The sequence below is a fragment of the Bacillus rossius genome, chromosome 12 (genome assembly GCF_032445375.1).
Source record: "Bacillus rossius redtenbacheri isolate Brsri chromosome 12, Brsri_v3, whole genome shotgun sequence".
Lineage (NCBI taxonomy): Eukaryota > Metazoa > Arthropoda > Insecta > Phasmatodea > Bacillidae > Bacillus > Bacillus rossius.
In genome coordinates, this window is record NC_086339.1 from 6,858,868 (window position 1) to 6,872,217 (window position 13,350).

The window sequence follows — 13,350 nt, forward strand, 5'->3', positions numbered from 1 at the left end:
AAAAAAATAATGGTTTTCCCACTAAAATAGTTTTCCCACTTAGTAAGTTTAAATTTTTAAGAAACTTGTGAAACATCTGGCCTGAGTGTCACTTGTTGCACATTTTCGTTTCTGGCACATTTTCACGCGTGTATATGAACGATGCAAGGATACATGTAGCCATTCGAACCATGTCAATGTTTACCTTGAAAAGCAAAAGAAGGCTGCAATTTTGTGCATGGATCACAACGCATCATACCCATGCTGAGTTAGGTACCTACCTCACCAATACGGCCTCTCAAGTTATATAAATTCAATGTATGTCTACTTGTCAATGTTAATGGCTCTGCCAATAAAAAGAAGCATTACCAAGCCTACAAACATTGTTCAATGACATTTTGGCATCCTCTACTTGTTTTGCGAAAGTACCTAGAGTTTTGACGTCAAACAAATATATCATTTTGTTCTCTCTTAAGTGGAGGGTAGAAACACCTCAGCTCCTTCCCTTAAAATCTGTCCCGTGAATTAAATATGAAGCAGGCGAGTGCGTCTCCACACAATTCGCATGACTTTTTCCTGACTTTCCACAATCAAAAATTTCATATTCCCCAGACTATATTTTTAAAAAATAATTTACCCGTTTTTATAATTTTCAGAAATGAAAAAAAAAAAAAAAAATCAGTCTGCACCATTCCCATAGCTGGAATATAATTTGACAACACCTGTCGGAGCTCCCTTGGTCCACAACCCACTATCATTCATCTCCGCCTCACCATGGCGTGTGTGACAGCGTGCGCGACCAACATGCATTCCGAGTGCAACGTAGCAGTAGCGGATCCAGAGGGGGGGCTAAGGGGCTCAAGCCCCCTCCAAAAGCATCTGGGTCCACTATTGTTTTAGTGTTTGCCATGATAAAGCTTAGCCTCAGCTGGGTCAAGCCCCTCCCAAACCAAAATCCTGGATCCGCCACTGCAACGTAGTGCAGCACAGTGCTGCGTCGCAAACGAATCGATAGTTACCCAAGCGGCAATCGACCACTGTGTGTACGACTATGCACTAAAGCACCATCTGAAAAAAAAAGTTCTTCTGTAGTCTGAGTGATGGGAAACTGGGGCGTGAAATTTTCTCGTTAATTTACTATCCCGGAGAGTTCCCGTTACTTTTCCAAGACCGATGCCAACTCCCCGGGACGCGGGCACCCACCCGACACTATGGAGTAGGAGAGCCGGGCGTTGGTGCCGCGGTCAAGGTCAACGGCCGCCAGCCGGCACACCGCGGAGCCCGGGGCGGCCCCCTCGAGCGCCCGCGCCTCGGCCAGCGGCGCGGCGAACTGCGGGGCGTGGTCGTTGTGGTCGTGCACGGCGACCAGCAGGCGCGCGTAGCCGCGCTTGGAGGGCGCCCCCTGGTCACGCACAGACACCACCAGCAGGTGCTGCTCCGACGCCTCCCTGCGGGCAGCCGAGGTCACGCGCGACATCAGGGGGAAGGAACTACCCACTGCGAGGAGCAGACGCAGGAGGAACAGGAGGAATTTGATATTTTATAAGTTATGTGGCAGCCAGTGGCGTAGCCAGACTTTGTGTACGGGGGGTGTGTTAACAAGCATGCCCCCTTCCCCCCCCCCCCACCCGTATTAAAGCGTTGGGGTCCGAGGGCACTCCCCCGGGAAAATTTGGATTTTAAGGTGTAAAATAGTGCTATTTTTAGCAGATTTCAGTACTTAAATTTTTAAATATTGTAATGGTAAAAATTTGTATTAATTTTTAATATGAAATTTGTTTGAGTGATGAATAAGAAACTTAATTAAAGATTTGGTGCTAAGGGGAGGGGGTGGGTGGGTTTGAACCTCTAAACCTCCCCCCCCCCATCCCCCTGGCTACGCCCCTGGTTGCAGCAATAATTATTTTTATGCTGTTACCTAAAATGTTTAAACAGGCCACAGAAACATGTGAAACATCAGTTGCGACATTACATTTGTATAGTGCGGGAGTTGCTTGAAACAAACCAGTAGAATGAGAGCCCTACGGAACCTTTTAATACTGAATCAACCCGGCCCGCTTGCACAGCAACTGTTCTAAAAACATCAATCACTGTAATGCTGCTGCACGGTCAACATATTCTGAAGGAATAGAGCCTAACACCAAGGGTTACTTGCGGAGACCAGAGCCCGCATTTTTCTATTTATTTCCTTGTTTGTCTAGTTTCCTGTGACAAACAATGACATTAATGGGAAATGTAAGTATGAGATTGTTATACGCATTTAATTCAAAATTAATTGAGTCTAAATTATTTTGTATTAAAAAAAACTTTCAATGATATGTATTGATTCAAATAATGATGTGGCTCACCAGAATTTTATTGTTAGTGTTTACAAAACTGCTGGGGCTACAATTTAATAGAGAAGACTAAAAAAAAAAAGTCTTAAATTAAATAAGCAAAATATTATGCACATTGAAGTTCCAGGTTAGCTTTCAAAATTTTTTTGAAATATTATTTTTTAAACTTTTAGAAAAGGAATCCCCCACACACCAAACACCCATCTTTTCTCTGGTGACTGCGTACCTCCAGCCACCCTCCTTTCCTCTAAAATAAATTAGGGCCTTGCAAAAGTAAATGGCCCATCGCAAAGTCTAAGGCCACCATGATAGGTAAATAAGAAGTAAACTATCATCCTGCTTCATCTGACAAGAATTAGGCCTGTAGCCAGGAGAGGTGACCATGGGGTCCATACTCATTCTTCTTACCTGCTCCCTGGGAAGAAAATACTTGAATATACTACTTATATTAAAAAATTTAACATTGCTGTGTTAGGGGGCCCGAGCCCCCCGGAATTAAGAAGTCCCTCGCTAAGGGAGCCTGATTGCGCTCGCAAAACCGTGACTGTGAAATGGGATTGGTAAACATCAAAACCATGCAAAATTTTCTGTTGATTATAAAGTTTTCTGCTTATTGCTGCATGTAGGCCAACATATGGGCAGCATACAACATACGAGTACCCTATCCAGAGATTACCTTTGTCGGTTAAAACCCACACGCAAAATCTCAGGCCGCACAATATTTTCTTGTGAATCCTTCAGATTTGTGCCCCTGAATGCAGATACATGTATTTGAAAGACTACACAAAAGTAATTTGTTTTGGATCCATAGACATGAAAGTGTGTACCTGCTTATGTGTGCATGTATGTTCCCAAATGGACTCCAAAACGGCTGGACAAATTTTGATGAAATTTTCAGTCAGTCTTCAGATTAGCGCAACGGGCGATCCTGTTAAGTTTGGTAGCGATCGGATAAACAAAATGTATTATTATTATTATTATTATTATTATTATTATTATTATTATTATTATTATTATTATTAGGCAATTTTCATTACAAATTAATACAAAATTAGATTTTTTTAAATTTTTTTTTTAAAGATTTTGGAACATTCACAATTAAAAAATATGATATTAGGGTCGCTAGTTTACTACATGCAGCGACGGTCAAAGCGCCACGGCACTGCGAGGATTCCCGGAGGGGCTCGCGACAACTCAGCACCGGCACTCGGCCACGAGGGGACCAGGACCTGTCGAGGCTGGCGTTGAGGTAGACGGTCCCGCTGTCGGGGTCCACGCGGAACAGGCCCGCCGAGCCCAGGTCCCTGGTCGCGTGGACGCCGAACGACAGCCTCCGGTCGCCGTCGCCGTCCGTGGCGCGCAGCTGCAGGAGCGCGGTGCCGCTCGCCACGCTCTCCGACACGTCGACCGAGTACTGCGGCTCCGAGAAGGACGGGCGGTGGTCGTTGTTGTCGAGCACGCTCACGACCACCTGCGACACATGGCGCTGTTCGTCTCACGAGGAAGGGTTCACGCTGCACGGTTACGCGTGAAGGCTTAAAGCAGCCGACACACTCTGAAACACTTGATGGCAACACGGTGATCAGACCAAGGGCGTAGCCAGGAAGGGGTTTTAGGGGTTCAACCCCCCCCCCCCCCCCCCTTAGTACCAAATCTTTAATTAATTTCTTATTCATCACTCAAACAAATTTCATATTAAAAATTAATAAAATTTTTATCATTACAATACTTAAATTTAAGTACCGAAAACTGCTAAAATAGCACTATTTTACGCCTTAAAATACAAATTTTCCCGGGGGAGCACCCCCGGGCCCCCGCCCCCCGCTTTAATACGATGGGGGGGGGGGGGAGGGGGCATGCTTCTTAACACCCCCCCATACACAAATCCTGGCTACCCCACTGGATCAGACAATTTAGTCATGTCAAGATGTTGGGATCGAACCCAAACCCCTCGCCCAGAGCCGTAGAGAAGAAGAGACTGGGAAAGAAGAAGGGTGGGGGAAATTTTTATAATTATAAATTCAACACCCAGCCTCTGGCATCAGCCCAGGGTGACCATCGTGACCGCTTCTGGGCGTAAAATCTTATTAGAGATTATGTACCTCAGTTAAATAATTTTACTGGGGAATTTATATATGTTTTTAAGTTAAATGATGAGCGACAATGAAGATCTGGACCTGATATGAAAGTTGCAATTAGCATTTTTGTTTTGAAAAAATAATAATGCAACAAATGACTGTTCAAAATTATTTTATTAAAAAAAAATTAGAAGGAAAAAACTGCTTCATTTAATAAATAATCAAACCTAATGCTGGTGAAAAGAATAACCTCAAAATAATTTTCACAGTCACTGTATATTAACATTAACATTATAAACGTTTCAAGGAATCATGTAATGCCTCGCTGGGCAAATCTGGAATGTAGCAAATTGCAAATCTATTGCTAATAGTATTCTGTGAAAACTATAAATAGGTATTACTACAAACTAATAATATTACTATTATTATTACTAATATTAAAAAGAATTTTTTAATACCAAACCAACTTTTGAAATCTCTAAAATGTGTTAATGCGTGGTGATTTTTCCAATTGAAAGTTATGTTTTATTTTTGATATGTGTCTGTGACACAAGTCCACGCTCCGTGCTGTCGCGCCACTGTGACCCCGGCATCACGGGGGAGGACGAGGGTCGACGGAAGCACCTCGGAGTAGGTGGTGTGCACGCCGTCCGTGATGCTGACGTTGAGGGCGTGCTCGCTCCGCACCTCGCGGTCCAGCCGCCGCGCCAGCAGCACGTTGCCCTTGTCGCGGCCGATGAAGAAGTCCTTGGCCTCATCGCCACCTGTGGTCAGTGACGGTGACGCTCAGGAGTACCTTAATACTGGATCAGGGATGCACTTGCAAGGAAGGCAAAATTAAATTTTGGACGAAACCAATAAAAAAAAATGTTAAGTTTGTAAACTTTAATTTCCTGCAAAAAAAAATAGGACGAGTATTTTGTACACATCAATCAGCAGAAAAAAAAAATACTGATTTAAAAGCATAAGGAGGACTTAACAAAGTTTTAAAGCAACCCAGTTCCAGTACAACTATTTTTTTTTTTGGAACTGTCAGGTAATTTGCTTAACAAGCTGTCTAATACTAGCTCAATAAATGTCTAGAAAGGAAGAACATACAACCCACGGATGGAGGCAGTTGTGAATCGTGCTTGACAGACTTCAACACACTGTGTTCAAGACTGCAATGTTTCCTTCCTGACTGGCTGGGATCAGTGTGAGGGCATTTCTTTCTGCTAGTTGCTAGTCCAACGAAAAAACCTGTGATTTCTTCAAAATAGCTGCAATCTGGTAAAAATTATTCTGTACATCCTTTAATCAATCAGAAGATTTAAAACAAAAATTTTTTCATGAAATGCAAGTTTGAGAAAACCCATAGGTGCCAAATGCAACACTGTCTATAATGTTCTTTAATTGCAGGGTGAAGAAATGAACAATTGGAGTAAACCCACAAGCAAAGTATTTTGGATTTCATGAATCCGGAAGGATTCGCCTTGAACTGTTTTGGTGAGAATCTGTCAAGCAAACGGCTCATACGGCTTCCAAGACACCAGTGACATGATTAGTGTTCAACCGCACGTATGAAAGAGAATACAAAAAGGTCAATCATTTGGACCACTGGTCGTTGCTCGAAGCAGATGTGCACCAGGAGCGATGTGCCAACAATAACATTTGCGTTCACATCCAAACTATTTTTGTTAGGTACGTACTTTAAGTACTATCCAAAACAGAAATATAATATTGCAACTTGGGAGATTTCCTTGGTTTGTTCTTGTCGTTATGATGCCTTGTGTTTTTATTCTAGACTGACCAGGAGCGTACATAGAATTTAATTTCAAGGTGATACAACCACTGTTTCATGCACTCCCTATCATCAGCACCAAACTAGGCAAGCTCTACCTGAGGTGAAACCACAGCAGGTAGGTGCATCTACAGTTGGCCAACACAACCAGATACGTACTTAACACTTGAATTAAAGTAATTAAGTAAAATATAAAAAATAAAATAAATAAAACCCGGGCTTGTATGGGCCGGAGCAACGCCCAGTGCAGACCAGTGACGTGTGTGACGGACTAGAGAGAAGGGCCTGGGCTTACCGACGATATCGTACCACAGCGCGTCGCCGTCCTCGTCCGAGGCCTGCACCACGGCGACCAGGAAGCCTGCCGGGTCCTCCTCCATGACGTGCACCTTCTGGGAGGGCGCGGGCACGGTCGGCGCGTGGGTGGAGCCCGAGGGCACGCCCACCACCTGCAGGGTCAGCCGGGCCTCGGACCACCGCCTGGGGGAGCCCCTGTCCTCCGCCCGCACCTGGCACACGGAGGAAACACCATCTGCTCCTTCCACATACACTTTAACTCCATTTCATGCAATTTCTTGGACATGCGCCATTACAGTTTCGCGCTGTTTGTCATGGGACAAATTTATAAATAAAATAAAAATGAAATTATGGTATACAGAAAGCAAGCCTAAATCAGCTGATGTCAAACAGATACACCCAACAATGAACCTAAAAAAGGTATTATGCACAACACGATGACAGCACCAATGAACTCAGTAGGTTTCCAATGACAAAACAGTTGCTACATCTCGGACACTGGGATCTGTTCCGGTCATCAGGCACGAACAGTCTGTTTTGTCATAGGAAACCTTTTGTGTGCTGTCCATAATGAATGTGTATCTTCATCATTTTTTTTGTATATTTGCTGCGTTGTCTAGGTCTTTTTGTCTGTTTGCATTTGCTGTTATTGTTGAAAACGTCTCGTCGTCGTTAGCACACGGTTTGTTCGTCTGTGGTGTTATTATTTTTTTTCATGATTAAATTCTCTCCACGAAATTCTTGTGCGGTCTGATATTTAAGTTTCAATGTTTTCGACAGTGCTGTCATCGTGTTGTCCATAATACATGTTTATGTTCATCGTTTGGTTTATCTGTTTGACATCAGCTGATTTCAGCTTGTTTTCTGTGGGTGTATATTTTCATTTTTAATTTCTTACTTTGTATTTATTTATTTTTCTCATGACAAACAGTAATGGAGAACCTATGTCCAAGGGATTGTATTAATTAAAAATTCCCCAATTTTTAAATAAATTATGGATTGTATACTAAACTCACCCGAGAATGTTAGCTAAAGTTTGTAAGCAGGGGCCAATATTCTGTGTAAGCATTATAAGCAGTGGTTACAATTTGAGCATATTATACATGTCAGTGGCGAAGATTGGTTTGAGTGCATGTGTAAGCAATGAATCAAACTGTCTTTACATAAATTTCAAAAAATTGTAAACTCACTACTAGCATATACCAGTTCAGCTTACAATGCTTATATAGATTATCCGCCAGTGATACATGTTTGCTGAACCTGCTATATTCTGAAGTGGCTTGTTTCAATGATACACACTTGAATGGCGAGCACATAGTCCAGTGGCGGATACAGAAAAATCTCACGGGGGAGGGGGGCTCAGGTCTACCTCTTCCACACACTCAATTGCTATGTCACCTTGGTTGCTTGGATGCAGCCAGAGATCTTTTTCCAAGCTCTATACGTTTCATTTACGTCTCGCCCGAATATTAAAGGTAAGTGTATGAATGTGTATTGTATAACATCGGCGGCCGGGTGCGCGCTCTCCCCTGGCCAAGAACCATGCTTGGTGCTGGGCTGCCCTGGTCAAGGGGAGGGGGGGGGGCGCGCCCCCTGCGGCCCCCCTATGAATCCGCCACTGACATAGTCACTCCCACTTCACTTCATTAATTTTTTGTGGCCTACAGCGGTGCACCAATTGTCATTGGGTCATTTCATTTTGTATTCAAAGACTTTTTCATTATCATATAATCGATAAAATTGCCGTACGTAGATTAACACCCATGCCTTACCCGGAGCTCGAACCCAGAACCCCTCGCACCGTAAGCCGGTGCGCATCCAACTACGCTACGGAGGTCGGCAGTCGCTCCCATTATCACGTGTTTCTTCCATTCTGACTCTTCGCCATCTTTGATTGGAAAATAGACGATGACATTTCCATTTAAAATTTACACAAATGCTGCCAATCAAAATAACTTTAGTGGGGTATGCAGCTCAGAATATCGTCTTTACTTTGGCTACAAAAAAGACTCGAGCACATTTATTAACTTTATTTACCAACAGTTTTAAAGTGACGCTAAAGTTAATTTGATATGATTAAGTTTACACGAGAGGAAACAAAAATTGCTTCCATTGATTTATTTTTGTATTGGCCATAACACAGATATAAGAAGTAACCTTTGGCTACTGCAGAACACTGTCTAAGATTTATGTCTAAGAATTGTTTTTGTTAAGATGTATCACTTTACCAAGCAATAATGTAACAAGGGTGTGGCCATGTCTGCGTGATTACACGGTAAGTGTGTAAAGCCGTTTTCTTTTCCTTCAGTTAATTGTTGCGCCATGTTGGTTAAACGCCCAAACATTGGCTGAAGTGTATTGTTGGTATTAGAGAAACAATTTTAAATGAACTTTGAATTAAAGTGACTGTTTTTAATGACGGGGATCCCAAGGGCGCCCATACCCGGGGGCAGGGGGGGGCCGTGGCCCCCCCCTAGCTTTCAGGGAAGGAAAAAAATATATAGTGTAGTCAGGTGTTTTACTTTAAAGAAAATTATTTAAATTCGGTATTATGTATAAGTGGTTCAACAGGAAGATATTATTGAATATTGTTTTTTACATGTCTACTTCATTTTTTATGTTAGTCCAAGCATTAGTTTCTGCTGCTGCGATACAAGGTGTTGTGTACAGGGAGAAAACGCTGTTCAAGCGCAATGCCCGTGGCGAGTCATTCCCCTCCGTAATGCTACCCAAGCTCACGCGATAACACAACACAACAGATTTAGACCAGTCAGTGTTAGACGACGCGACAGTTGACATGTGCTTGTAGACGGCGAAATGTTTTGCTACTTTTTCGTCATAATAATGTGTATGTTCACAAATAACATCTCAAAACAGAGATTTTTAAATAGCCTTTAGGTCTACAGTTTTATGCATCTGGTCTAGATTTAGTTTAGTGTATTCAGTCAGTATAAATAACTTAGGTGTAAATAAATCAGTGAAAAGTGTAAAGATAAAAACCATTGTTATTATGTAGTGTTTCTTAGTTTTCCTCATTTGTCACATCCGCTCAGAATATTCACAATTTTTAAGGTAAGCTTTCACCTTTAAAGTTACTCAAATAAGAATTATTGTTCAGAAAAATCTACAACGTAAAATTTATGTTGGAATTTTGAATTTAGAGGAAAATCACTTTTTCCCTTCAAAAGTGTTTAAAGGGATAAGGATCCCACTACCTTCAGTAGACTCGGAAGCAATTTACACTGGAATCCCGATTTTACGTACGCTCACGGTCGCTTGGATTGCATTCGTAAAATCGTTATCTTCATAAAATTTTAAACACCCCACCCCCTGAAGATACATGTTATAATTTATTGAACGGAATGAATATATATATAATATTAAATAGTAAAAACAATGACTGCCATCTGCCCTCTGCCCACCCCTGCGTTCCCCTTATTTTTTTAACATTCCACAACTTGCCTCATTGCACGAGTGATATAAAAGTGACATCTCAGCGACTAAACACAATTGCACCACGCATTGCATCATGTTAACTTTTGTGTGGTGACAGTAGGTTGTCTGACATGCCTTTCTTGGATATCTTTCCTTTTCGTAAGACGCGTGCTACTAAAATAAATTTATATTTGAATTTGCAAACTTGTCCACTCCTTGCCAGAGACGACTGAACACAGACGAGACTTTCCAGGGTCGGGTTGATGAGCTGGAAGAATTCCCTGCCTTGCATTTTTTTGGACTTCACCTTATCATATTTATCAGTTAATCTTTAACAGATCGGCTTGAACTCTTAATTCTAAAGTTAAGTACTGAACATGTTATTTAAGGGTTTATCAGGGCCGTATTTACGCACAGGCTATCTAGGCTGTAGCCTATGGGCCCGCACCACACGACACGAAAAAAAAAAAAAAAAATGCTGTGATTTGGATCTTCTTATATTATTAAAATACGCGTCGACATAGTGTCCAGCTGTTTTGTGTGGATTAATTGCGCCGAACTAAACTCTTCTGTGGAAAGCTGATATATGAGTTGTGTCAGCATTTAGAAATTTTCGATTATTTTCATTGGTTTTGTTGTCACTTAATTCCTTAACCTCTAAATACTGTTTGAGTGTTTGGTTAAATTTTCTAGTTTAGTAATAAACTATTTTTTTCTGCGCTTTACTATCACTAAATAAACTTATAGTCATCAACTACTGAATCCATCTGTGCTAATTCTAAATGATAAGCAATTATGATTCATATCGAAACATAGTAATATTCATTTAATTGTGAAACAATTTTTGACTATAATTATAAGCGTAGTTCAGGTGTTACATTTAAAAACAACTATTTTCTGACTGTGATAACATATTAAAATTGTTTCTCTCCCAAAGTTAAAACTTTTGACCAACACGTTTTAAACTTTATAATCATTTTAATTTAATTTGTATGCGACATTTATTTAGGGGTAAAGAGAGCAATTAGTTGAAGGACTGTATTCTTGATATTCGTGTACCCCAGACGCTGCAAAAATATAAGGACTGTATTCCTGCATTTGTGTTGCTAAAAATGCATTTGTTTCAATAAAATAGTTAATATTAATTAATAAAGTAGCCAATAGTTTTTGTTATGGCGAATGAGTACTGTGGTCTAGTATTTTAGTAACAGGACAAAAATTTTTAACAGGGTCAGAACTGGAACTATTTTATGGCTAGTAACAAGCCGCAGTTAGTCTTCCAAAATATTAAAAATACTTAATACCCCTAAGTCTGGCCCCCCCCTACAAATTATCATATGGGCGCCCTTGGGGGATCCTAATTAATACTTACTTGCCATCATCAGACAAGGTCAAGCACCATTTCCGAAATGTGTTGGGCGGAACAATATGGCGATGGCGAGGTTAAAAAATGACTTCACGTAAGTCACAGCATGTCGTCTCCCTGACAAGTCCTAACTCGTGGCTGTATCTATAGGCAAACTCACTCTGAGCTGGAACTCTTGGCCTGCTTGCAAGGGTTGTGCCGCGTGAACCTCGCCCGTGTCCGGGTGTATCTGAAAGCGCACCGCATCTCTGCCCGAGCGGATGCTGTACTGGACCACGCCATTGTCTCGAGCATCCGGGTCCAACGCCAGCACCTGCCACAAAAGAAAACCGAAGTTTGAAAGGAGAACACCGAGAAATGATTATTTGAGTCATTATTGTTAGAAAAATAATCTTAGAGACGCCATATTGGTTTCAAGAGTTTTTTAAGGTGTAATTAAAATTCTTTATTTTTTAAAAGTGTACCCTTCTTTGAGGCAGACAGCAAATACTGGTAATTTTTTTTCTTTTAGGACAGTAAAAGTATGGATACTATTTCATTCGATAATTAAAGAGAAATTGAAAATAAATGAATAAAAAACACATTTTAAATGAAATCACCAACACTGACCAAATTTGATCAACGCTTCCTTAATTGCATTTATCAATCTCATGTTTTTTTAACATAGGTACTCAAATACTTTCAACACAATCTTGTGCTTCCTCCCTCGTAGCCTACATATGTAGTTTATTTTTGGTGGTCCATCTTCCATAGTTCACATTTATGTAATTCACATAACACAAAATAAAATTACATATGTGAATAAATAACCCGTCACAGTTGTAACAGCAAAAACTCACTGAACACAACGCGTCGCTTGGTTGCGAAACATGGCACTATCTGTCAGGCTGGTATTCAGGAATGCATGTCGAAGGAAATAGCTGAATTAAGGAAGTCTTTATCTTTGAGCTGGCTTGCAGGACAGAACCTCACTTCTCCAAACACACGGCCAAGTTTCCTCTGGCGACAGCAGTTTGGGAGCGAGACTCTATCACAGTGCGCTCTTGCACTGATAAGACATGTCTTCAAAGTTATTGGAATGAAAACTGTAGGAGCAATTGAGATGGTGTTGCTTATAAAAACATTCCATTAATTGTGAACATCTTTAATGCTTACGACCGTCATCTAACTTTTCGATGTGTCAGTTTCTCAAGAAAAATTCAATTTAGGATTTTTTAAAAAAAATCAGAAAACTGAAACATGGAGCATTTTTGTCCTGATATTTATTAGGCGCCATTCTATAACATGAATTTACTAGCAAAAAAATCTGATTTGAATACATTTGTAAGTTTTTTTTTCGATGTGTATATAGATGGAGACCTAATCACCTTCAAAATTGATTAAAGATCGTCCTACTGGTCACAGCAGTGAATTTGTAGAGTGAACTTTAATCCCTTGGTTGATGTTGAAATCTCGCTACCAACAAACACAGTTTTTCTCACCCGAAGTATCGTTTGGCCGACCAGCGCTTGCGGATCGAACGTCTCCCAGGGCAAGTTGTCGACGTGCGAGTCCACCAAGAAGTCCACTTCCTCGGGCACGTTCTGGCGAGACTGTAAATGTGAAGCATAATTCATACCACGCGAAGAAACCCACACACATGAACGAGCAGGAGCGTACAACCAACATAGCATGCACAGTTCAGATGGTGGATTGCCCCGGGTGGCACACTGGGGAGACAGGTGTGGGGGGAAGGTGTGTGCTCACCTGCACGAGGGGGGAGGCCCCGGGCACCCGCACTTTGTGGAAGCTGTGCAGGAAACGGGGTGCATGGTCATTCTCGTCCGCCACGTCGACCACGAGCCTGGTGCTGGAGCCCAGCGGTGGGCTGCCGCTGTCCTTCACCGCCACCTGCGAGGCGCGCACTTCAGTCGTCAGTGCACGCATCTACGTCTACAACTACTGCACTACATGTACATGCATGTGCATGTATGCGTATATGCGTATGTATATATTCTCGTCCGCCACTGTGACCACGAGCCTGGTGCAGGAGCCCAGCGACGGGCTGCCGCCGTCCTTCACCGCCACCTGCGAGGCGCG

The 13,350-nt window shown here is 41.9% G+C and overlaps 1 protein-coding gene across 1 annotated transcript in view; it reads right to left on the reverse strand.

Annotated features, from left to right (window-relative positions):
• LOC134537242 (fat-like cadherin-related tumor suppressor homolog) overlaps window positions 1-13,350 on the reverse strand; it is a 199,064-nt gene that overhangs the window by 47,730 nt on the left and 137,984 nt on the right. The window contains exons 6-12 of the mRNA XM_063377510.1: window positions 13,018-13,161; window positions 12,753-12,863; window positions 11,432-11,584; window positions 6,469-6,682; window positions 5,018-5,157; window positions 3,545-3,786; window positions 1,183-1,427 (exon numbers count right to left, since the gene is read on the reverse strand). Of these exons, the coding sequence (XP_063233580.1) occupies window positions 1,183-1,427; window positions 3,545-3,786; window positions 5,018-5,157; window positions 6,469-6,682; window positions 11,432-11,584; window positions 12,753-12,863; window positions 13,018-13,161 (1,249 nt within the window). The remainder of the gene's footprint in view (window positions 1-1,182; window positions 1,428-3,544; window positions 3,787-5,017; window positions 5,158-6,468; window positions 6,683-11,431; window positions 11,585-12,752; window positions 12,864-13,017; window positions 13,162-13,350) is intronic.